Source organism: Chrysemys picta, chromosome 18 (genome assembly GCF_011386835.1).
Source record: "Chrysemys picta bellii isolate R12L10 chromosome 18, ASM1138683v2, whole genome shotgun sequence".
Classification (NCBI taxonomy): Eukaryota; Metazoa; Chordata; order Testudines; family Emydidae; genus Chrysemys; species Chrysemys picta.
This window is the reverse complement of record NC_088808.1, coordinates 17380596-17405855: the sequence shown is the minus strand read 5'-3', so window position 1 is coordinate 17405855 and position 25260 is coordinate 17380596. Positions and strand designations below refer to the sequence as shown.

The 25260-nt window shown below is 51.2% G+C and overlaps 2 protein-coding genes across 7 annotated transcripts in view; both read right to left on the bottom strand.

The window, feature by feature from the left end:
* LOC135976492 (spidroin-1-like) overlaps positions 1 to 25260 on the bottom strand; it is a 925731-nt gene that overhangs the window by 893573 nt on the left and 6898 nt on the right. The gene's annotated exons all lie outside the window — the stretch shown is intronic.
* Positions 387 to 25260, bottom strand: ADAMTS13 (ADAM metallopeptidase with thrombospondin type 1 motif 13). 6 transcript variants are annotated; one of them, XM_065572395.1, is made up of 28 exons: positions 25131 to 25260; positions 24126 to 24209; positions 23863 to 23987; positions 22600 to 22746; positions 20837 to 20971; positions 20384 to 20534; positions 19345 to 19449; positions 18559 to 18710; positions 17865 to 17928; positions 16851 to 16977; positions 16486 to 16634; positions 15737 to 15857; positions 14900 to 14980; positions 14438 to 14619; positions 12862 to 12997; positions 11901 to 12030; positions 11633 to 11812; positions 10912 to 11101; positions 9640 to 9757; positions 9129 to 9258; positions 8831 to 9010; positions 8240 to 8419; positions 7246 to 7450; positions 6293 to 6641; positions 5381 to 5527; positions 3312 to 3488; positions 2469 to 2653; positions 387 to 2223 (listed from the first exon to the last, which is right to left on the bottom strand). In XM_065572395.1, exons 1-28 carry the CDS (start codon positions 25221 to 25223, stop codon positions 2065 to 2067), a joined length of 4182 nt encoding a protein of 1393 aa, XP_065428467.1. In that variant the 5' UTR covers positions 25224 to 25260; the 3' UTR covers positions 387 to 2064. The 6 variants fall into 6 exon arrangements, 5 of the variants coding, with proteins under 5 accessions (XP_065428467.1, XP_065428468.1, XP_065428469.1 ...); XM_065572396.1 differs by having other exon boundaries at positions 9640 to 9754; XR_010593636.1 differs by having other exon boundaries at positions 1830 to 2223; positions 6363 to 6641.

Genomic DNA, 25260 nt, shown 5'->3' with positions numbered 1-25260 from the left:
ATCATTTGGAAAGAGAGTCCCTCGGATAGGATTTAATTTTATGGGGCAGTTCTTAAAGTGTTTCCCCCTCTTGTGAAGAGGGATTTTGCTGTGTATTTCAACGAGGCATTCCAAATCGCTCGTCTTCCTGGAAATCTTCCCATTCCCATTAGAGACAGGAGGAAAGCACCTTTTAAATGTGGCGTTGACAACTCTCATGATTTTATCATGCGTCTCGCAATATTTGGAGTTTTTCTTAAGGCCCCTGCTCCTGGAATCATGGGAGTGCATTAGAATCTCAGCTTTGGTTTTTTACAAAAGTTTCTGGCTCTCGTGGTGGCAGAGAAAAGTTTGAAAACATGAACCAAGTGCGACCTAAAGGTTTAGACACCAGAAAACAATGAATAAGAACCCAACATCTTTTTTTTTTTTAAAAAGCTCATGATTTTTAAGCCAACATCTTGATATTTGAGGCCTGACTCATGATTTTGGAAAAAGTACAGAAAAGGGCAACAAAAATGATCAGGGGTATGAAACAGCTTCCATATGAGGAGAGGTTAATAAGACTGGGACTTTTCAGTTTGGAAAAGAGATGACTAAGGGGGGAAATGACAGAGGTCTATAAAATCATGGCTGGTGTGAAGAAAGTAAATAAGGGAGTGTTATTTACTCCTTCTCACAACACAAGAACTAGGGGTCACCGAACGACATTAACAGGCAGCAGGTTTAAAGCAAACAAAAGGAAGTATTTCTTCACACAACACACAGTCACCCTGTGGAACTCTCGGCCAGAGTATATTGTGGCACCGAGTTCATCATTAGCAGGACGAACATCACCGGCTCATTCACCTGCACGTCCACCAATGTTATATATGCCATCATATGCCAGCAATGCCCCTCTGTGATGTACATTGGCCAAACTGGACAGTCACTACGCAAGAGGATAAATGGACACAAGTCAGATATCAGGAATGGCAATATACAAAAACCTGTAGGGGAACACTTCAACCTCCCTGGCCACACAATAGCAGATGTAAAGGTAGCCATCTTACAGCAAAAAAACTTCAGGACCAGACTCCAAAGAGAAACTGCTGAGCTCCAGTTCATTTGCAAATTTGACACCATCAGATCAGGATTAAACAAAGACTGTAAATGGCTATCCAACTACAGAAGCAGTTTCTCCTCCCTTGCTGTTCACACCTCAACTGCTAGCAGAGCACCTCACCCTCCCTGATTGAACTAACCTCGTTATCTCCACACTGATTTATACCTGCCTCTGGAGATTTCCATTACTTGCATCTGAAGAAGTGAGGTTCTTACCCACGAAAGCTTATGCTCCCAATACTTCTGTTAGTCTCAAAGGTGCCACAGGACCCTCTGTTGCTTTTTACAGATTCAGACTAACACGGCTACCCCTCTGATAATTAGCAGGACGAGTTCTCTACCTGAATATTGAGAAATACTATTATTGCTGCAGGACATGTAGTGCCCAATTCTCATTTCTGCATAAGGCCCCTTTCCACCATTCTGATAGTCAAGTGGCTATAAATGTCAGGGTCCTTGTACACTGCTAGAGCGTAAAGGAGCATCAGGTCCATCAATTCTGAATGGTTTATCCGTCCGCGACACACATTCATATCATTGGCCAAAAGGAAAAATGCTGAAGCGTTAAGCTGCTGACTTTCACTAACTGCTCTAATCTACATCTTCATCGGTGGAGGCTGAGGCACTGTGAGCAGACCAGACCCTGCTAGCAAGGTGACATTAGATCACAGTCATTCGTTTCAAACCGGCAAGTTGTCTCACTACTAGTTGGGAGAGACCGGAAAAAACTTTTAAGAGAATCATAATATTTGACGGCTATATAATGCCTTTCACTTGAGCATCTCCACATGCTTTACAAATATTAACTGAGCAGCCCTGTGAAGTAGACAGGTATTGTTATTCCAATTAAACAGAAGGGGAAACTGAGGCGGAGAGGTTAAATGACTTGCCCAAGGTCAAACGGTGAATCAGTGGCAGAGCAGGGAGTCCTGACTCTAATTGATCCACTGCTTCCCTGGCTGGGGTGTCCCTTGTTTCCATTTATCTGGGCTTTCTGACCCAGTACTCTGCTCGGAAACTGACACGATCTTCTGTAAAGCCTTCATTAAATTCAATTTCAGCCTGGCTCCCCGTCGATTCCCAGAAGAACAGCTGTTTCCCACGAAACACTGTTGTCTTCATGGCATTCACATCGCGTATCTGAACAAAGAAAGGAATGAATCACAATCACATAGCAGTCTGCCTCTTTCAAGCAAGAGCATTGTTTGTGCTATGCCAGGACGCCTCAGAGAAGCGCATCACATTACACTGGTGTAACTGAGATCAGAATTGGCTCTATATGATTTCCAATGTACTTTGAACCTCGAACGTAGAAGCAAACTTCTCAGGGCCTGTGAGGGGAAAAGCGTGAGCTAGAGGTGCCCCGCCCCAGGCTGATGTCTCACCGAGATGTAATTGGAGTGTGTTTGGTTGTTTTCAGTCCCCAGGTCCATGTAGAGGGCATGGATGGCTATGCGATACCGTGGAGCCACGTTGATAAAGGTCCGACATGCCACTTGTCGTTTTGGGTCCGGCAACTGTCCCGGATTCACTATTTCACCCCAGGGACCAAACAGCTGCACGTCACAGTCTGGGATGGGGAAGTGGGGTAGGAGAGAAAGCAATTTGGAACACTGTTTGGTACGTCCATACAAAAGAAAGCACGCCCAGAAAGTTCCCCAGTGCACTCTAGAAGGGGATCTCAAAGCGCATGCAATCTTGCAGGGACTCAGCTACAATATAGAAGGGCAGCCAATGGAGACGACTGAACCCAACATTCAATATTCTGCCTTCAGCTGAGAGGCCTCCCTGGCAGGGGCGGCTCTATGTATTTTGCCACCCCAAGCACAGCAGTCAGGCAGCCTTCGGCAGCATGGCTGCGGGAGGTCCGCTGGTAATGCGGATTCGGCGGCATGCCTGCGGGACGTCCGCCGATCCCGCGGCTTCGGCATACCCGCTGCAGAATTATCGCCAAAGCCGCGGGACACGTGGACCTCCCGCAGGCATGCCGCCAAAGGCAGCCTGACTGCCACCCTCACAGCAGCCGGCAGGCTGCCCCCTGCGGCTTGCCGCCCCAGGCATGCGCTTGGTGCGCTGGTGCCTGGAGCCGCCCCTGCTCCCTGGTGAAGGAGCAACATCTCTGGGCCCTTTGGTCTCCATGGGCAGCCATGAACTGCACAGTGAAACTCAGTGGGCCTTGCTTTCCCTGCCCCGGCCCTAAAGCCACAGTGAAGAGTTCAGCAAAGTACCTTGATAATATTTTTTTGCAGCTGCTTTGCTGTTGTACTGAAGAACAACACCATTCCCTGGCAGCAGGAGGCGCTGTCTCACCATCAATGTGTTGGTCCTGGAGTTTACGGATGACACCATCAGCTTCTTACAGCCTGTCCGCCACATCGTCCGTCCAGAAAACAGCACAATCTCCCCTGTAATAAAATGAAATAGTGATAAAGGACCCTTTTACCGCAAAGGACTTTACAGAGAACGTCTCAAAGGTTAACATCTGTGAAAAAGCAAAAACAACCAGCGTCGAGGCAATGATCGCAGGAAGGGTGGTCAATGAAAACGCTTCCCTTAAGCAGCATCTCACTTTCTGCGGCATAAAAGGTGATAACTTTGAAGACACAGCCAAGGACAGACGTGAATGGATAGCAACTGTCAATCAAAGATGTAAACCCTTTGAGGACGACAGATGCAAAAAACGGACTGGAAAAAGGGCCAAGCATCATGCCAAGTCCTCAGCAAGAGCTTGCACATTCCCATGTGACATCTGTTTGCAATCTTGCGCCTCATATACACCTCCACGAGAACACACACGCTGTCGTGACGGCACAGTCGGATACAACAGACAGGTGTATACTTTACAGCTCTAAGAAATTGCTTTAGAGACTAAGGTAATGATCACTTCACCCATCAATGAAATGCAGCACCTCTGGCATGGAACACAGCAGCTGTTTAACAGCACACAACAGCGCTATGTAACAGTTCAAGAAAAGAAGTGGAGAAGAATCAGGTATCTAAATGAAACCACAAGGATATTTTAAGGAGCAAGATTATAATTGGGCACACTGGAATCTGGCAAGGAGGCTGTCGCTAATACCTTGCTAAAAAGGTGCCGTGAACTCTTTAATGACCACCAGTGGCCAGGACCTTGATTTCATGTCTCATCTCAAAGATGGAGTCACCATCACCAAGGGCTGTGCTCCATCATGGCCCTGCGGTCATTTCTACATTAACACTAATACACGACGCACTTTATTAAGATAGTTAAAAACATTTAAGTAGCACCACAAGTTATCCGGGGCTTTACAAATATAAATATGATGTGGTCTCTGCCCTGAACATTTGTGTAACGCAAGATAAACAAGAACAAAGAGATCAATTCAGGATGGGAGGATTCTTGATCAGGAGAAGAAAACTTAAAAACAGAAGCAGATGTTTAGTGGGTAAATGACTCGTTGCCAAACCTAGTAATTCACTGTCTAAGACACTGCTTGTAAAGTATGTAAGACTGTTCTACATAAGAGCTATTGGGTTGGACTTAAACATTTCTATATATCTGTGTGCTTTATTTTGAAAAACTTTTATAGTATTTCCCAGTAGGTAGTTATCTGGAATGACAGAATATTTGATGTGTTCTGGTTCCAGGCAGTAAATGAACTGCACTTGGGAGCATAAGACCCATGATTCAATGAGAAGCCCCAGGTGGAACTTACACTTATATCATGAGAAGCTCAGAATACACATCCGTCCTTCGTTTTTAAGGCTGAAAGGGGCTGTTATAATCATCTGGTCTGACTTCCTGTGTCAGACAGGCCATGGAATTCCAACCCGTATTTCTTACATCTAACCCTTAGCTGGTCAATGTCAGCCATGAAAGTGATTTGATTTATTTTATTAGCCTGCACAGACCCCATCATTGCAGCATCTGGGCCCATCACACATGAAAAGCATCACTTTATAACAGACCAAAATGGGAAGTAATTTTCACCCCCACCCTACCCCACCATGCACATACCTATCACCAGTCAAGGAAGAAATCAGAAAAAATTGGGAAAGAAAAGGCAATGGCTTAATTTAGTCCCACCTGGTAAAGACTTGACCGAAAAGATAAACCTTGCGTAGTGTTTCAGGGGCTAACGCACTTGGGCTGGTCCATAGCTGGAGACCCTCTACTGAGAACACCTTGGTGCCTGTCCCCAACAATGGATGTGCAGGACTCCCAGCAAACGTGTACATAGAAGTATCAAGGAGGAGGCAGACGCAGGGTTCTGGAAGTCCCCTGCCAGGAATGAGCTCTGCTGGCTCTGAAACGTACCTGCACTGCAGTTTAGGGAGCTCTCCAGCACCTGGACTGTTACCACTTCCCCCAAGGGGCGTCCGATGGAAACCGTGCAGTCACTGACCTGCAGGCCGGTCATGTTGATGACCCCGGTGGAGTTGAGGAAGAGCCTCCCACAGACACCTGCGCAATAAAACCAAAAGCACAGACACCACGGATGAGTACTTGCAGCAGGAGGAACGTACGCCCACTGACACCGCTCCCTATACATCGTGGCATGTGCACCGTACTGTCTGCAAGCTCCTTGGAGCAGAGACTGCGATCACTGCTCCTGAACACGTGCCAACAGTGTGCTTGACCTCTGTACAAGACACACAGCCCTGAGGTGCTTGCAGTTCAAAGAATGCAGGAGGCCCTGGGAAGAGAGCTGTTGCTCGTAACTCCCTTCTGATGGGTGGCCCATGACGCCTGGAAGGCGTGACCCACAGCAAGACTTTCAGTGAATCCGCTCCGACTTTTCAGTCTGCAGCAAACCCGAATCAAGGTGCGTACCGGGGGCTTCTGGCTTGTGCTATGAATGTTCCATGCAGCTCCTAGCGAGATGCTCTTCACAGCAAAGCAGAACAGGTGAACTCTGAGCAGAACTTGCCCGTCACTAGCCATACCAATGTGCTGTACCCGCTTGGGGCTTTCACCCTCCTGAGCTGAGAGGGAGCTGCCCTGGATCTGAGCTTGCTGTGGGCCGGAACTAGGCTCTGCAATGAATTTCATTTGATTTTCAATGATCATGAGCCTGGAATCTGAAGTCTTGACCCAGACAAATTTCCTACTGCAGTACTGCAGTGCTCCCATGCTCCCTGTCAAAGTACTGCCTAAGTGCGGGAGGACTCTCAGACTCCTGGCTGCAGTACTGGCTAAGGACATCACCCTATGTAATCACCACCTAACTGTACACTTCATCAGTGTCCTCCTCCCCCGCTGAAAGCTCCTCGGGGCGTTTGGGTGAAGGAGCCAGCACCCTGGTTGGAAGACGATCCAGGGCTTTGTATTCCGGCCTCTCGGGATAAATGGTGGCTGCTGTCGTTATCGGGTTCGTAGCTGAAGTTGGTATCTGGTGTTCTGTTCCCAAGTACCCATCCACCGCAGGCTGCTCAGGACAGGGGCTGGCAGAGCAGCCACGCACCGTGATAGGCTTGGGGGAGCGCATGCAGAAGACGGGGTTCACGTGCTCGTGGGTTTTCGGATTGAGGCAAAAATCCTGCCGCATCTGAATGCCGTTCCCACACGACGCTGAGCACTGCAGCGGAAGAAACCCAGAGGCCTTTATAAATCCACAGTCAGGGTTCTATGCAGGGGGAAGGAGGTTCAATGGCTAAAGTGCATTTCAGGGAGTAGGGAGACCTGGGTTATAGTCTCAGCTGTTCCACTGATATTGGCCAATGCATTTAACCTTTACGTCCTTGAGTATCCCCAGCTGTGAAATGGAGATTAAAGTGCTGAGCCACCTTACCGAAGGACCCTGAGACCCACAGATGTATCAATACTTGTGCACAATAGTGATTAGGTGGGTGTCTGACAGGGGAAGTGTTTGACCAAAGTTCAGAAAAGATTTGCATGGAGCACATCGCCCCAAAACATGCAACGGCAATTTTTAAACAGCAGCCAAAGACCAGAAGTCTAGCAACGTGGGGGCTGCACAGATACCCTGCTCAGGGAGGGAGAGAGGAAGGCAAGATGGATGACATCCCTAGGAACAGTTTGGTATTTTGATGGATGCTAACACCATGCAGTGTGCGAGAGAGGAGTTATTTCTCCTATAACAGTAGTCCTGGCATTTGCTATGAAGCCAGAGCGCTGCACAGCTCCTGCACCTAGCGCTGCGTTAGAAGGGTAGCAGGTACCTCTGTCCATTCGCTGAAACCCCACTCATAGGAGCACATTCTGATGAAACAGGGGATGCTGGGGAGGGGTTTCTCGGCCTCCGGACACGAACTCTCTTCCAGCTCGGTCTCTAGGCCTTGGCGGAGCTGCACGCAGGTAATCAATTGTGTGGCTAAGCCGAGCCCACAAGAAGAGGAACACGAACCAGTCGCTGCTACTTTCCATCTGATCCAAGGGGAAGGAGAAAATTCAGTGAGGACTGATTCCCCTCCTCCCACCAGCCCCTGCTAAAAAGCACACCCTGAGACTTCCTCATCTTCCCACTTTCCCAGTCATCCACAGACTCCCTTCCTCAGCCACATGCACACTGCATGGGATCATCCCAACTGACTGTGGCTCCAATCCACATCTGGAACAGAGCCCGGCCCTGTGGCGAGGTTAGAATATCTGGGATGATGTGGAAGTGGGTCCTCTGAAAGCTGTAGAGCAGCATCTTCGGGTTTTGCCGAAACCCTATGAGCTCAATATTTGCATGGGTGTTCACAGTACCTGCATCACAAGCCCTTTCCCCACTCCCCTCAGGGAGACATGTACAGGCTGAAATGAGTCAAGACCTGGTCTTCTCGTGATATTTCCACCCCCCTGGAACTGACATATCCTGAACAGACCAACTCTTGTGTTATTTCAGCCCAGTAAACAGCCTCCTGCAGCATCAAAAACAAAGACAGATACTAGAAGCCACACACCCTCCTCGCCAGCCTGTGCTGAACATGCTTCCACTACCACCCTGCTGTGCATCTCCGTCCTGAAGTTACGGGGTCAGAAGTGACTGGGCAGTGAGCACCCTTCCTCTAGAGCACAAAAGCACTTTGTCTCCAGCTTCTAGAGAGTGACAATCCAGAGGTCCCCTCTGTAACCTGGCTCCCCGACCACACTGGGTTGAGTCCATGGCACTTTTAAAGACACACACTCTCCCCAGGCACACGCGGTCTTGGTGAGTGTGATTACAATGACCTTGGAGGGCACGGCTCCAGATTACACAGCTCCTGCTCCTCTGGGCGAGGCAAACCATGACACTGTGCATCTGCTACAATCTCTTCCACCTTGTCCCCGGTCTCCCTCGCACAGTACAGGACCCTGCGCAGCACACCTCCTCCGCAGCTAGCGCTGCACGAGTCCATTTTGTAATGCCACCTGGGAACAACGCAGCCATCAATGAGCGACTCCAACCCTCAGCGAGCCATCCCCCGGCCATCAGTGAACTAAGGTGGATTTGGGGTCCAACCTCCAGAGAACTAGATCCAAAGATTTTCTTAATGGGCTTATTTGGGAGATTTGCCTGCAGAGGCTGTCAGCCCTATTTAAGGCTACAGCTGATTGTCCTTTAGTTCACATGGTAGATGCCTGGGGTACTGGAATGTCTAAGCACAATTTAGGTGGTAACTGTGGTGTCCACCTTTACAACCCCAGATTTGTTACAACGGGGCTCCTCCCCACTCCAAGGTAGTGAAGTATCAGGGGTATTGGGCTAAGGTTTCCCATGGCACATAAGCATGCAAGGGCTTCACTCAGTTATACCCAGGCCCTAAAGCGACTAGCAGTTACCTTGCTGGGCATGGATCAGTACCGCACTCCTTGGTGCTGTCTGGCCTGGGCATCCTACCACATTTGGAATGAGGAAGAGGACGGGTTGTATTTCCTTCTTGTCTTACACAGCGAAGAGAGAGTGGTATTCTCCCTCCTCCACAGCTCACTGGGCATGCAGCCAGCTCCTTCACCTCCCAACTGGGCGGGGACAAGAATGGAGAGAACATCTGTACCAGGACCCACACAACACTTCCCTGGCGGGAAACAGCTGACCCCATCCCTGGAGGCTGACAGTGAAAAGAGACCTGTCTCGTACCTTGGAGGGCACAGCATGGGATTGCAGCTTTCCAGCCTGCTCGCTGGCTTTGGCACTTGATTACAATGTTTCTCTTGGGTTTCTTCTTTGGTCTCGAAAGCCACACAGACATAACGAAGCTGGGCCACACCTAGACGGGAAGGGGAGACAGTCTGATAGCATGGCATGGATGCGAGTGTTGAAACAAGATCATTTCTGATAGCAGCAGCCTCACGCTGGAGCTCAGTGCTGTTTATAGATCAAGCAAGCTCTGCCCAAGCTCCCGGAACCTTCTATTAGTACCAGCCTACCCTGGATTCAAACCAGGAACGTTACAGGGGAAGGTTCTGCATCCTCGCTCCAAGCCCCAAGCCATGCGCCCCTAACTCTTCCAGACTCTGTGTACTTGTGAGCACAGCCACACACGCACCCCACTCCTCAGTGGTGAAAGGTTAATTGCACGAATGCACAAGGCAGCCGAGCTCATCCCCAGAACAAAGAATGTTTCCGTGCAGCGTCACAAGCATCTCACCTCCGCCACAGGTCACGGTGCATTCGCCAACGAGAGGGCTCCAGACATGCACCGAGTGATTTTCCTTCTGGATACTCCCAAATGGCACCAGCTCTTCCCGTGAGGGCGAATTGTCCTGCTTCCAACAGAGCAGCAAAAAACAAGTGACTGGCAGCTGCTGCTCGCCCAGGGCCTGAGTCAAGCCCATTGGAACCAGGGGAGCCTTTTCATTCGTGTCAGAGGGCTCTGGACCATGCCCACAGCACCTGTGATCTCTCTCACAGACACTTCCCCAGGCTTCTGCTGGAGCAGGGGCAGTTTCCAAACTGGTATGCAAGGCTGGACCCCCAGGACTCCCCCTCAGTGATGCAAGCTGTGCATCTAAGCCCCCACAAGAATCTCCCTCTGTGACTGAAGAGAGACAGATTTGAGCATTTTCCTTTTAACTATTTTAGTGGGACACTGGCCTGTAGATTTTAGTGCTGGCGAAAGGCGCCCGACAGCTCTGGAGGCCAAACCCCGCGTTTATCCCACACAGTGGTAGCAGCACAGCACACTCAAGAGACGTTTCCCTCACAGGGCCCCACCAGTAAGGCTGAGCCGTGTGGAGAGAGAGCCCCTCCAGACTTCATGGCCAGTAAGTCTCTGGCCCCTTGGCTGAGACTGCCTACATGGGCACCTCTTGGTTCCCACTGTGCGGGTGGGTTTCTGACATGGACACACATTGTCTCCAGATCGCTGACCTACCTTAGATAGTCATCACTTTCAGTCACGCCTCACCCAGGCTGGCTTAGAACCAGTGACCTGCAGGGGACAGTCTCTACACCCCATTAACAATCCCCAGAGCCAATCAACTCCCCCTCCATCTTCCAGTTTCATTCTGCAGTCTGTTTGCGAATGCCAGGCTCCCTCTAACAGACGGCCCCACGGGTTTCTTTACTGGAGGTGATTTCATGAGGGGATGGCTCTCTCTGATAGATGCGAAAGCATTTCCGCCTCTGCTTTGCTTGGAGCAATATGGCTGCGTGGGAAGGAAAGCGGGTGGGATGATGCCCAAGGGGTTTAGCCGGCCCCTCCCAGAATTAAATCACCCCCACCAAAGCCTGATGAACCCAGCAGCATTGTCTAAGGTGAGCAAGGCTCCTGCAGCGACTACATGGGACTCTGGACTAATGAGCTGTCCTCTGTGCGTAACACCCTCTCAACCTCCAGCAAGAAAATGGTCCTTCCCAGCCTGGGATCCTCCACGGGCCAGTGTGTGAGGTTCCCCATTAGCCAGGCCAGCGTACTCACTGTGTTCCAGCCTAGAGGACAGATGTTAACCACACATGGCACAAAAGCGAGAGGTTTTTCTTCCGCCGGGCACAGGCTGTCGTCTACTGTGGTCTCCAGTCCATCAAGAATCTGGACACAGGTCACGTTCTGCTGGGTGACTCCAACCCCACAGATGGCAGAGCATTTGCCCAGCTCAGATTCCTTCCATCTACATGGGAAATAATAGCACCACTCAAGGATCTCAAAGCACTTTATAAACATGAATCAGCTGACCCTCACGACTCCCATTTCACATATGGGGAAACCGAGTCACAGAGGGGTGACGTGATATGTTCAAGAGGTCGCACAGCAAGTAGTGGCTGAGCTGATTAAAGAACCCAGGCGTTCTGGCTCCCAGTCCCCTACTCCAGCCTAGACAACACTTAGACCTTCTCCCGATTAAGAGCCGTGCCGCTGGGGAGAACACTTGGTCTCTGTGATTGGAAAGGAAGGGCAAACATCCCCTCATGGCTGAGTCCCCACACTCCCAGCCTGAGGAGCTGTTGCCCCCGCAGGAGTCACTGTGAAGGGCATAGAAACAGAAACGGTTACGTGGCCCAGGCAGGAACAAGGAGCCCGCAGGAATGAAGAACATGCAATAACCCACCCTGACCACAGGACTGTCACACAAAACAAGGGGAGAAAGAGTCAATGATTTATTCCCCCACACACACACACATTCAGGGGGCCTCTGAATTACCTTATGGGACACGGCTCAGTGCTGCATGCCTTGGTGGAGGCAGGTTTGGGAGCATCCGTGCATTTGGAATCGGGAAGAGTCAGGATCAAGCCCCCTTCTTTCTTCATACAGCGAACCAGCCGCTCCATCGCTCCACCCCCACATGTGGCACTGCAGGGGCCGAAGTCCCCCGCCACCCAGCTGTGAAAGGACAAGAGCCAGCTATGCCCATCTCTAGTGATAAGAGACTTTAGCTTAGTGGTGGAAAAGGCCATTCAGGAATACTCACCCTTGTGGGCATGGTGCCATGGCACAGGGCTCCTGCCTGGAAGAGGGCTGTGGCGTTTCCAAGCACTGCTGATCATCTGTTATTTCATTCCTGGTCTGGTCAAAGCAGGAGTGATCGACCAGTAGCACCCCTGGGAATGAAAGTTCAGTAAAATATTAGAACCGCCATTGCTGAGGTCCCCAGCTGAAAAAGGGAAAGGAAATTCTAGGCTGACTTACGGGCTGGTCTTTGCTCTTACAGAAAGAAACTGTGAGCTCCCTTTGTCCAATGAGACAGAAGTGAATCCCCAAATGTGTCAGAGAAAGAACAAATATGGGAATTCAGCCCTTATATAAACTTTTAAAACTCTATTTCTTGAAAGATTTTAAAGAAACTTTTTCGCGATCAAGAGGAAGGTTCTAAAAGATAAGCTGTTGAACTGTTAGCCCAGTTCCAAAACAGAAATAAAAAAAGTTTTGTGCATAAAAATTCATCCAGTTCTAGATCAGACATTAGGTAATAATTTGGTTTCAGTATTAAGACACTTCACTAGCTCTAAATCATAGACTTGATGGACTTTGACCAAATTCTTTAGCTGGGGTTTATAACCAAATGCACAGCCACCTTCTTAGAATCCTCTTTGGCGTTTATAAGGATTGGTTATATTGAGTATTCATTTGAGGATTTAATTCCAATCCATTGTTGAATCTAGCTTGTTGATTTGCTCATGATTTGATAGCTCTATTGCTTTATTCTTAGTTTAATTTAATATTAGTAATAACAGCTTAGATCTGGCCACTTTTTAAAATTTCAGTTTGTTTAATAAGTTTTAATAAAATGTATGAAACCGATACCGAGCGTATTTCTTTCAATAAGCAAAGTGAGTCCAGAAGGTTTGAGGACTTAGGTGGATAGCAGCCAGTCAACCTCCAAGCCTGAGCAGCTTCCCCCAATTAACCATTCGTTCTCACATCTGCCTCACCTTCCCCACAGCTCACCGAGCAGGTCCTGAACTGAGGAATCCACACATGTGTCTGTTTCTCCTTTGGTATAAAGTAGCTGAAGGTGATGTCTGGGTTGGTGACATCTCCATATTCTTTCCCATACTTCCTATAAACCTGGGAAGGAGAAGAGTGTAGAAATCTAGAGCTTAACCCAGGTCAGTATGGTGTTGCGTATCCAGATCAAGTCAGAGGAATGTGTCTGAGCACATGGATAGCAAAGATGGAACCTGGGTGCAAGATCTGGATGTGGATTCCAAACACTCCAGTAGTTGGGGTTTCTTTTCATACCCTAATAAACATCTGGTTGTATCAATGCCAATGGAATTTCTGTCAGCCAATCAGCATGCTGGAGAGTTTATTAGTACTCCCTAATAAAAGTTTTTAAACTCAGCATTCTAAAAATGGTTCAGAGTTAGGACATAAGGCCTTAAAAGAACTTCTCAACCAATCAGGTACCACGAATAGAATCGCGGCAGTGCTGGTTTCTGATTGGCCACAAGTACAGTCTCTGGTCCAATTGTGACACTTCCTTTCTATATGGTACAGGCAATCAACTCTTGCTGCCCTACTCAGAAGTCCCTTACACACAAAATAACATCATCTGTATTAAATTCCTTCCCGCATCTTTGACTGTTCCCTGTTTAATTCCAGAATTTATAAATTAACTGAAACATAGTGTCTGCAGCCTCTTCGTTATCCTGATTATCACTTCTCATTATACTCTCTAATTAATGGAGTGCTCGTGAAAGGTGCTGGGTCAAAAGCCCTGGAGTGTGACAATCTCTGTGTGTTACAGCACAGGCAGGGACAATGCAACCTTTTCTCCCACTGCTGCTCCCCACCAGCACTCGCCCCCAACTCAGAGGGTCTGCCTCTGATGGCAGTAGAGTCTCTCTGGCCAGTTCAGCCCTCTTGCCTCTGCTGAGACAGGCAAGTAGAGCAAGCTGTAGTGGGGGGACTTACGCTGTGAACACCCATCCATTGGGCACTGAATAGACACTATGAAGCCAATGTTCTTTGTAAACATTTCAAGTTAACACTGGCTCTATTTATCACTTCCAATCATTCAAACTCAGATTAAGTCTGCCATAAAAACCAAAATCCAAATCTGAATTCACGTCCTGATAGGGACATCCCTCTTCTGGGTGGCTTTGCCTCAACATGTGTGTGTCTGCTACTGGAGCATGAACCTCGGTAATGAACGATGGGAACTGCTTAATTAGAGAAACAGCCTTGTAATTCCACCAGGTTTGTTCCTGGGAAGGGAACCGACCTCTTGCATCACAAGGGAGATTTGCTGCCAGAATTCTGCTGTTTTCTCCTTTCTTCCCCCATCCAGCCTTCACCTAAGTCTACAGAAAACACACAGGGAACATGTGCTCAACCATCTCCAAGAATAAGGAAACCATCACCAGCATGGAGCTCAATTTCTGCTGCTGTGGGAGAATCAGCAAAGCCTCAATCACCATCAGACTCTGCCTTGTAGGTCTTAGCCCTGAGCCACGCAGCCCCAAGCCAGTTCTGGCTATCCCCCTTCCAGCCCTACCGAGCTACCTGTATCTCAATGTCCTCTTGGGTTGGCCCATCGACATGGACTTCCTCCAGGCTTGGCAGGTTGTCCTCGGTGAGAAACACCCTGTATTTGATCTGGTTGTCCTCTATTACCGACGGATAGGTGGTGTTCAAGGAGATTCTCTCCCTCCCGGCCACCACATACCGACCTTGGACCTTCACAGCTAGAGAAGTATCAATGGTAGTCAGGGCAGAGGGGTATTGTGTGTTCACAGAATCAACTAGAGACAATGGCTTCCTTCTATGCATCCACTAGTGACCTCTCCAGTCTATTTTAAACCTCCCAAGCAACGGAGCTTCCCCCGCTTCTCTACCGAGAGTACCCTACAAGTGATGAGACTGCACTGCCAGGACCCTTCCCCCAGTCTGCCCTTTCTCTAGACTGCCTGCGTGTTTGGGGGCACAGGAACCAAACCGGCCCGGTAGCCTTCCCATTATACTCACCCAAATGTGTGAAGAGGGGTTTGCGATTGGCAACGTAGACGAGGGTGGTCTTGTGAGGCAGGGCTAGAAACGTAACATACTCTGGGAAACGAACACAGAGAAGACGCGGTCACATTCACTTTTGCACCTTCTGTAAGGAGTGGGGGGGATTTGTAATTACAGTCCTTGCCCTCACAGTGCACCTTCCGAGGATCTCAAAGCACTTTACAGACTGTAATTAACCCTCTAAACTCCCCTGCACGGAAGGTATTATATCGCTATACTACGGAAGGACAGGCGGAGGCACAGAGAACTAAATTCCCCCCGGTGTCACTCCACTGACTTCAGAGTCACCCCTGGGACGAATAGAGCCAGGAGAGCTTAACTGAATCAGTGGCAGACCTGGGAAGATGGCCTCAGCGTCCTCCGCTCTAGCTGCCAAAGCCCTCCGCTCACTTTCAATTTTTAAAACTACCCTCCAGAGAAGTCTACATGAGGGTGGCGGCAGGGGCTAGCTCAGGCAGAGCAACGTTTTACTGCTCAGGCAGCCCCCCTGTTTTACAGAACTCGGCTAGGCTGAGCTCGTCCCCGCAGGCCAGAGTTCAGGATCCCTGCCCGTGGCAACAAGGGAAGCCACATTGCAAATGGCTCAGCGGGGAATCTCAGGCTGCATGAGCATTAATCTCATCAGTCTCCATCTCTGACAGCCTCCACCAGCATATTCCACACCAAACCGAAACAAGCAAAACCACATCCAAGAAGCGGCATGGGCACAGAACAGAGCTCGGCGTCTGCTTTGGGGGCATCCGGCAACTGAGATAGACCCTGATGTGGAGAGCGGGGCTGTGGCTTGCAGACCTTTGGCTTTTCCTTCTGCGTAAGAGCCGCTCACTCTGGTGCACGTGGCGTTGTCTCCCCCGCACACCCTGCAGGAGTCCAGCACCATCCCAGAGTCCATCCTGCCGTCACAGCCGAACACCTGAGCAAAGGGTAGAGCCACCAGACCGGCTTAAAGTGGCATTTCCTGTGTTACATTCTTTAAGCTACCTTTCTCTTTGTAACCCCAGTGAGCACGGATACACACGGGCAGAGGAAGCAAGCGCAGATGGTGGTTACACCGTGGCTTTTAGAGTCAGGATTCTTAAATTCTATTCCTCATTTTGCCAGTGACCCCATTGTATGACTCTAGGCGAACCTCTCCTGCAGGAGAGTTAGTTCTGTCCAGGTCTGCCCACTTACCGTAACAACATATATAGCTATGCAAGCTGAATTGATAACAAGGTTATTTCAGTCGCACGCATCAAGGTATAAACTGATTGCTGCACTGGTCAGGAAGGAATTACACACACATGTACAGCACTGTATAATCAGCAGGGTGGACTAGCTGGGGAGGGTTGGTATTGGATGCACAAGCGGGATGCCCAATTAGTTAGTCCAAAAGTCCAAACAGCCATAACAAATCCTGATCTTATAGAAGAGCTCGCCTCAAAAGTTTGGGTCGCAGTTTGCTTGTTCCTCAAGGAGATGGCGCCTTTGAGACCATTTAGATCCCATATCTGAAGCTTGGCCCGGATCCACCATCCACTTGCGGGGAGGAAAATCCTTACCCTGCAGCTGCCCATCACGCACAGATCGAAAGCCGCTTCAGCTCTGCCGTTGTTCTGCTCACACCGGGTTCCATCGGTGAAACTGACCCCACGGCTCACCATGAAATTCTTCTTCTCTGCCTTGCACATGTGTTTGCACAGGGTATCCCCTGGGGTGACAGACATGGGGAGAAAGGCAGAGTTACTCAAGCAAAAAGGCACAAGAGAGTCAATTGCACTATGGGAAGAAGGCAAAAGGAATTGTCAGGAAAGGCTGTAACCACCAGTAAAGCTGCCATTTGATTTGCCATTAAGATCAGGACTCTAGGCTGCACTGGGGGTTCTCTATCCCAAAGGAACCACTGTCTCTCTCTCTCCCTCTTTACCTTTGGCATAAGCCGCAGCCGACGTCCACTTATAAAAAAACGGGACTTCTGGAATGAGATACAGCGGCTTTACATTTGTCGCGGCACACTGGTCAGCCATAAACTCCAACTGGGAGGTCAAACAGGCCTATGGAAGAGGAAGATTATTTAATGCAAGGAAAGTGAAATGGAATATAATAAGAGCAGAATCCCAGGACCCACTTCACCCACTACCTAAGTGCAGCCACCTCTGGGGTGAAAAGCAGCAGCTGACAAATAGAAAAATAGCAAATGAAGAAGACTATCCCATTGAAGTGAAGTTGCAGGAGAATTTGGGGAGGAGGAGATGGTCTAGGAATGGGAGATAGATGGTTTGCAGATGATGTTATCTTTCCTACTTGTGAACAATACAAGCATGGCTCCTGTTGAGCACAATCCCTCACTGAAAGGACTCGGGGTATGTACATTGCAGCTAGAGGGGTAATCTTCAGCTCGGGTGGACAGACTCACACCAGATTTGATTGAGCTATCGCGCTAAAAGCTGCAGTGTTGCCATGGCGACACAGGCACTGGGACAGGTTGCCCACCCAAGTACAATCCCGTCCAAGACCCTAGGTCAGTACTCAAGTGGCTAGCGCATGCTGTCACCCGCACCATCATGGCCACTTGCATGCTAGCACAACCAAAGCCAGCGGCTGTCCATCTACCTGGGCTGGGAATTACCCCTCCCTCGGAGTGCCTGGCCGGCTCTCTGAGGGGTCCCAGATAAGATGCTTTATTAAAGATTGATGGGGCTGGTCCGTTGTTAGTCAGTAATTGGCCTCAGCGACAGTGGAACAAATACCTGTCTTGTTACACAGATGGAGACTGCATGCCCAACGCTTGGTTTCCTTCCCAGGGAAATCAATTGTTTCAACTCTCAAAGCTGTGGCCCTGGATGGTACAGTTCTTAAAGGGTTCAAAGTGGCATATAAACTGACAGTGCATTGCTTGGCCATGCGGGTGATGCCTGCGGAGCTAGAGAAGGCAGCCTACCTGCGTATTGCACATCTCAGCCTGGAGGTCTGCTCCCCTGCACTCCTGACCCCCGAAAGCAGGCCTGAAAACAACAGACATGTGGGTCCGCAGGCAGCCAGGCGGGAGGCTGGAAGAGCTGCCCCACAGCGAGGAAACAGAGGATCCTGATCATCCAAATACACAGGATCTGGGACTGCCCTGCAGCAGCAAAATCTGGCTCGTGGACAGCCACACCGAGCCGGCTAATGAAACGACAGCTACAGGGGTCAGTGATGCAGCCAATCAATGGAGCGACGGGGGGCATAGATCAGCGTTCATGTCGCACTCCCAGGCCGGGGAAGCTAATGACCCAACCAGCAGACCAAATTCAGTGATGAATCTTGGTCATGTGCCACCAGAGGCACGTTGCGCATATGCTAAGAAGCAGAATGGAGCGACACAGGCATCAAGGCACTGAAAAGACTCATCCGGACAATGACACGCCTGGGCAGGGGAAAGGCAACGAGACCTGAGACTGACACACACGGTCAGTAGAGACACAAGGAATTTATTACACTGACAAAAGCTGTGTACAGCGCAGGCCGCCAGCCCACGTTTCAATGAACTCGAACACGTGAAACAAGCGGAAGCACGGACACTTTGGGCCTGCAAACAGCCGGAGGGCCCTGCAAGCACCTCCAATGGCGCTGCCGGGAAAGAGGAAAGTCTTTACCTGGGGTTGTTACAGAGTCGTCTTCTCGTTACAACTCCTCCTCCGCAGCTGCGGGAGCAAGCGGTGAGGGGGCTCCAGCTGGACCACTGCCCATGCACCACTGCCACAGGGGTCAGCTCTTCCAGAGAGCTACAGCGTCCCTTGGAGCACCACTGCAACCCAGAACACCACCGAGATCAGCAACGGCAGTGCCACAACTAATACTGCAGGGAGCTGGGGGGAGGGGGAGGCTCTGCCCCTTCGGCTGGGAGAAATGCAACTGGAAGGGTCCAGTATCTTGTGCCTCAGTCACTCCCCTGCCTGGGAGGGGAGGGAAATTGGACCCCAAATCGCGAGGGGAGGAGCTGAGCGAGGCATCTTCTCCTGCAGCTCTACCTCCCGTGGGGGACAAACAGTGAAAACATCCTATGCCGATAGCATATTTGATAACGGGCTCTTCAGTCCAGCAGACAGAGGGATAACCCAGTCCAACGGCTGGAAGGTGACACCAGACAAATTCAGACGGGAAAAAAGGTGCAAATTTTTAACAATGAGGTTAATTAACCCTTGGAGCAATTTACCAAGGGTGGTGGTGGATTCTCCATCACTCTTCAGACTTAGCTCTCTACATAGGAAAGCTCATTCATCCCATTGTACCAGCCATCCACTATGCCCTGTAGCCACCCACTCCGCCACCCAACCATCCAATGTGTCCTACAGTCACCCACTGCACCACCCTGCCCCCCCATGTGCCCGGCAGCCACCCACTCCCACCTCCAATCTTCACAGTGCCTGGAGACCCTTTACCTTATTGATCCCACACTCGGTCCCATCCAGAAGGGGAACAAGAAGGCGTGTACAGCTGGTCTGGTCAGCCCGATGGGTGTGGCAAGAGAGAACTCTGCACATGTCCTGGGAGGGCAGGGAAGCCAGGCTGTTCAGTGCGTACCTGAGGCTGTTGTGCCAGTCACTCAACCTGAGCTCCCGCCCCTATCTCACCAACGTAGGACCCCCACACCTCCCAGCCAGAACACTGCAGACCACAGTAGATGGCTTCCCTAGGCCGGGCCATGGCTCTGGGTGTGCTCGGCACTCACAGGATACCAGGGAGCAGTAGGAAGACAAGCATGCCTTACCCACACCCACCCAGCCGCTTCCTTCTAGCAGGAAGCCAGCACCCACTCTCTCCCTCCAAATCCCAAGGGCCTAGGCAATTTCCTGAGCGTCTCCATTTCGAGTGGAAAGAGGTGAGGCCCATGCTGCATGTGGCAGGCATTGTAGGCGCTTCCAGGTACTGGCACTGCCAATCGTTATGGCACAGGACGAGGGTTGGTCGCTGCGGCGGAGGTTTGCAGCCGGATTAGTGTTTCCTTGTTAACGAGACGCATTAACAATGCTGCGCATGGCCTGCAAACAGCAGGGAGCCACACAGTCTTGTACAAGGGAGGGGCCAAAGGGGATCCGGAGAGCAAAGAGATGGAGTAGAACAAGAGAGGGAAGAGGGAGAGCTCCTCACCAACGGCGTCTCTCTCCCTGTGTGTTTGTACAGCACCTAGCGCAGCATGGCCCTGACCAGGTCAGGCTCTGTGGGCACTATTGCAATGCAAATGTTAAATCAGAATGAAGAGGAGACTTGAGTGGAAGAGAGAGAGGAGGGGCAGAAAAAGGGGCAAGTGATCCAAATTTTTTTAAGCCTCTCTCTGCCGAGAGCCCCACAGATGAACATTGCCCCCCCTCAATGCCAGCCCACCGCCCGGCTGCGCCACCACACCCGTCCCAGCTGCAGTACTTTGGGGGTGGCCGTTACCAGCCAGAAGCCCGAGGGGATGGAAAGTATTGTACCTACAATGTCATTCCTGGCAAAGGTGCACGCCGTGGCTGCGCTCCCGAAGGCTATTTTACACTGCTCGTCTGCGCCGTAATATAAGCCAGGCTTCCACCCGGGGATGCTGCCCTCCAGGTCCGGCAGGTCGTTCAAGCAGCTTGCTTGGCCTGTCCTGGGAAAGCCACAAGAGACATCACTTTCCCGCACACGGCCAGCAAGGACACGCACATACGCTAACACAGGCGCAAGGCCTTCAGTCTGGGAGTTCGTTATCGGTGTCCCGGGAAACGTGAGCATTGTGCTAGGCTCAGAGAGGTCTGCTCTCTTCACCACTTGTTCATTCCGAAAATCAACCAACCCCCCGAGGAGTTACAGCGCCTCATTCTCCGAGAGTCCCCCACCTCGTTCCTTGCCTTTCTCCTCCCCCCAGCGCAGACATGCCGAGGAGCATGGAGAACAGCTGGTTCCTTCTACCTGAGAAAGGCAAGGAACTGCTCTCTGCTGCAGTCCGACCAGACCAGGTCCACACTGTTGCGGTAGCCTTCGGAGCCCATGACGTTGCCACTCCCACTGCACCGGTTTCCTTCGCCATCGTGATGGAGTCCAAAACTGCCACAAGAGATAAAGGGGCGGGAGGCGTTATCGATAATCTCCAGCTGATCTCCTGGTGTTATATTGCAGGAACGGAGCGCAGTTTCAACCCCCGGCTGGGAGGCACCACTCCTGAGTTCTATTCCGGGAGCGCGTGAGTGATCTTGGCTAAGTCACTTCCCTCCTCTGTGCCTTAGTGTCTCCCTTTGTAAAAGGGGGTCAATAGTATTTCCCTGCTACGTGGCAGTGGCGCGAGGCGTAATTCACCGTTCACAAAGTGCTCTCAGACCCTCAGCCCAATGTGGAGAGATGCAACGGGAGGGAAGTGCAAAGTGTTAATTAATATTGACGTTTCCACTGCGTTTTGTTCTAATTCCATCTCCCTCCCTTTCTCCCTAGCGCGCTGCGCTTTCTCCTGAAGAACGCTAGTGCTTACTGGGTATTACTGACATGACATTAGTGCCTCTACGCCCCAGTCAGGATCAGGGCCCCCTGGTGCTTGGCACTGTCCATACACCTAGGAAAAGATGGTCTCTGTGCTGAAGAGTTTACACAGGCTAAGAGGGACGAAGGATTGGGGAAAGGGCGATGAAGAGGCACCATTGTACCTGAGGCTGATGGAAACGTTTGGCTGTGAATGACCTGGCTCAAGCAAAACAACGGGCCAAATTCTCCACTGGCGTAAACGAGCACAGGCCGGCTGAGGTCACCAGAGCTGCACAAATTTATACCAGACAAGAATTTGGAGCAGGGATTATAAATCTTAGCTTCTGTTCTGGTGTGTTTTTCTACGTTGCCAGTCTTCCCCTCGTTATCCTCGACCCGCCCACAGGTAACTCACTGCACGGAGTTCTCGTCACCACGCCCCGCCATGCCACCGGGAGTCCCCACCATTCTCTGGACCAAGACCCCACCACATCGATTAGCAAAGGTGACCTGTGCCCTCTGAGGGGCTGGAATCCACGGAGCCGAGCACGGAGGACGTCCATGCAGAAGAGGATCGGCTCTGTGCACAGTGCTGAGTACCTCCTGAGGCGATGAGTGCCCTCAGCTCCCAGTGAAGACGATGGGAGTGAAGGGAGCTCAGAACCTTGCAGGATTGGGCCCCTCATTCCCATTCCTTCTCTCCAGAGTTGGGTTTCAAGCAACCTGAGCAAGGCTGTCCTTAGGCATACGCAGCATACCTGGCTGCGTAGGGCACCCGAAAATTTTGCGCCAGTGCGGCGCATTCTGCATGAGGGAGAGGGCACGGGGGTCTCGGCAGGGAACTGTGACTCTCCGCCACCGTGAGGAGGGCTGGGCGGCTTGGTATCCTTTGCTGCCTCGTCCTCCCACCCCGGGCTGTGAGCCCAGGCTGCCACAGTGTCTGCTGCATACGAAGCTTGGTGTGTGTCAGCAATGGGGGGGGGTCTTCTGGGGATCCACAGGTGGGGGTGATGGCTGTGCCCCAAGTTGGGCATAGGGGCGCCAGTTTAATAATACTGTGTAGGGCCCCATAAATCCTAAGGATGGACCTGAACCTGAGGGAACCCCAGCACCGCCCGAGGTGACTTGCTCGCTCCCTGAACTCAGCTTGCAAACGGGGGCCGATTTTCTCTGAGTGAAAGGGCTGACACTTCGTGACTCTCTGGGTCTTGCCCTCTGACCTGTGCCCGATCTCATGGGCGATGGTGACTCCCAAGTCGAAGCCAGTGTCCTCGGTGATAACGCAGCTCCAGGAGGAGGAGCAGGCTCCCCCGAGCTGGGTGACTCCACGCAGCTGCTTGTTTCCATCGGGTAACTCCAGGTCAAACCTCAGAGAAGGGTGAGACAGGTGGGGGGGAAACGGGAGAGCAGATCCATTAGGATTAAAAACCCAAGCCGTGAACATTGTTCATTGAAAATGTCTTTAGCCTCTCCCAGCTCAACCTCACCCGGTATTTACCACCCCTTTTCACTTTGATACCTCCATCTCCCTGGGGCTGAGATGCTCAATGAAGGCTTCACTGAGGCCTTGGCTACACTGGCGCTGTACAGCGCTGCAACTTGCTGCGCTCAGGGGTGTGAAAACGCCCCGCCCCGAGCGCAGCGAGTGCAGCGCTGTAAAGCGCCAGTGTAATCAGCGCCTGCAGCGCTGCACGCTCGCTCGCAGCGCTGCACGCTACTCCCCTCGGAGAGGTGGAGTACATACAGCGCTGCGAGAGACTACACTTGTGCTTCACAGCGCTGCCGCCAAGTGTAGCCAAGGCCTTAGTACCTAGAACCTGCTCGGGTACCACCCTACCCGGCGCATGTTGATTAGATATAACCCTGTCTGCAGGAGACAGATACAAGAATCCCCTCTGTGCAGAGAAGAGCAACTAAACAAGGACATTACATTCAATGGGAGTTTGTCAGGTGTCATTAGCTACGGTCAATTGAGAATAATGTGAGCCTGGGAGCCAAGCAAATGTGTGAGTCAGAGGAAATCTCTGTAGCTGGGGAATTTCTCTATAACAACCACTGGGTTTCTACCTCTTCTAGACTTTTCTGCCCTCACATGAGCCTCCCGTGATCATACAAACATTGCTGGGGTCGCAGGCCTCCGCTGGAATTGTGCTGAGTCCGCCACAGCCGGGCTGGGACATTCCCGTTAACACTGAAGCTGAGGAAGTGGAATTGTTCAGCATTCAGCCCCATCTGTGCTCTGGGAGCTGGTGGGTGCGGACATGCAGAATACCTGCCCCTTCCAGACCAGGGGAACAACTGGCATGAGGGCTTTCTACACCACAGCAAGCCACCCGCAAGGAGAATTGTAAGGCCCCTCTCCAAAGGCTGCACATTTTCCTCCCATCCCAGCTGAGCACGTCCAGCAGTTGCTGCGGTTCGCCTGACTCTGCCAGCCTGACCTTACGTCTCTAATCTCCCCTCAGTCAGGGGAGTTCTGTTACCTGGTCACATACAGGACAAGGTCGGCGTGCAGGGGATCTGAGTCACTCTGGGGATTGACCTTCTTGCTCCACTCGCAGACACTGACCAGCGAGGAGGTGATGTTCGTGGTGATGTTCATACCCACCTAAAGAGAAGGCACATCTTCATATGCCTCCCCTTTAGTGGCCCTGTCACAGGCTGGCTAGCCCTCTGAGGGGAGCTGGGCTCAGCCTCGCCTGTGACAGACCCTTCTAGGGGTTGTGAACAACCCCCCATGTTCTACCTCTGGTTCTGTCAGGACCATCATTCTCATCAGGTGAACCCTGAGCTGAGCTCCCAGAGAGGCATCTCGCAGCAGCTCGGCACCCTGTAAAAGGAAAAGCAGGAGCCAGAAAGAGATTCATAATGAAGATGCCGGTGTGACTCCTGTCTGTGCCCTGCACTGACACTGAGGCTTCCCTACACATACCGAGGATCTTCCACCGTCCCAGCCGGATGCACTGCCAAGGTGACACACCGGGTCATTAGAATGGACAGTTATAAAACCTGCAGCTCACCAGGGAAAGAAACAGGCAGATGCATGAAATGCGCCCGTTACAAACAGAACCAGGATTCCTCTGAGAACTAAACTCAGTGGAAGCCACCAAGTCTGTCCACTAGATGTAACTAACAGGATTAAAAGCCTCCTGGAGAGAGAGAACCAGGGATTTCACAGGGTGTGGAAATGAATGTCAAGACCCCTCCGAGTCCCCCAGCCCCTGCCATCCTCATGAACACACAGTGATACGTTCCTGCCTGGAGCAAGGTGGGCAGCGCTGAAGAAATGAATAACAGAATGTTAAAAGCCATACAGCAAAATGATAGATCAACTCAAATACAGCCCAATCCAACACCCACTGAAATCAATGGGCGTTGAAGGATAAACTCCTAATGCTGGAGCCAGCACCCAAACAGCTACTAAGGAAACGAAGGGACACATTTTCCAATTGGGGCTTTCAAGCTGCACTCCCCGCGTTGGTGAATGCCCTCCTTTATGCTTGCAGCTTCCTGGATGAGGGGACAATGGCCCAGGCAAAGCAGGTGGCTGCACACTGAAGGGGCTGCTTTGCACCCCAGTCCAGTATTCTGTACGTCCCCAGGGGAGGGGCGCTCCCACTCACTTCTGTGGAGGCCCTTCCAGAACATTTGGCTAGGGGCTTAGCCAGACGCCCCCCCAGAGGTCCCTTCCAACACAAGCCACCATAGGCTCAGGAAATGTGGCACTGAAACCAAACAGAAAGCCACTCACGATGTTCAGGTTGGTAAGGATGTACCTCTCGGTGTCCTCTTTGTGGAACTGATAAACATCAGGGCCCACTACCACCAGCAGCTCCAGGTGCATGACTCTCCCCTCTGCCCTTTTCCAGAGACGAGATTTT

Coding starts and splice junctions, on each gene's coding strand:
- ADAMTS13 (XM_065572395.1), bottom strand. CDS start 25,223: ATGCACCTGGAGCTGCTGGTGGTAGTGGGCCCTGATGTTTATCAGTTC. Junction 19,450..20,383: donor CCTTTGCCAGGAATGACATT/GTAGGTACAATA, acceptor CTGCCCTCCCAG/GACATGTGCAGAGTTCTCTC. Junction 16,978..17,864: donor CTGAGATGTGCAATACGCAG/GTAGGCTGCCTT, acceptor CCTCTTCCATAG/GCCTGTTTGACCTCCCAGTT.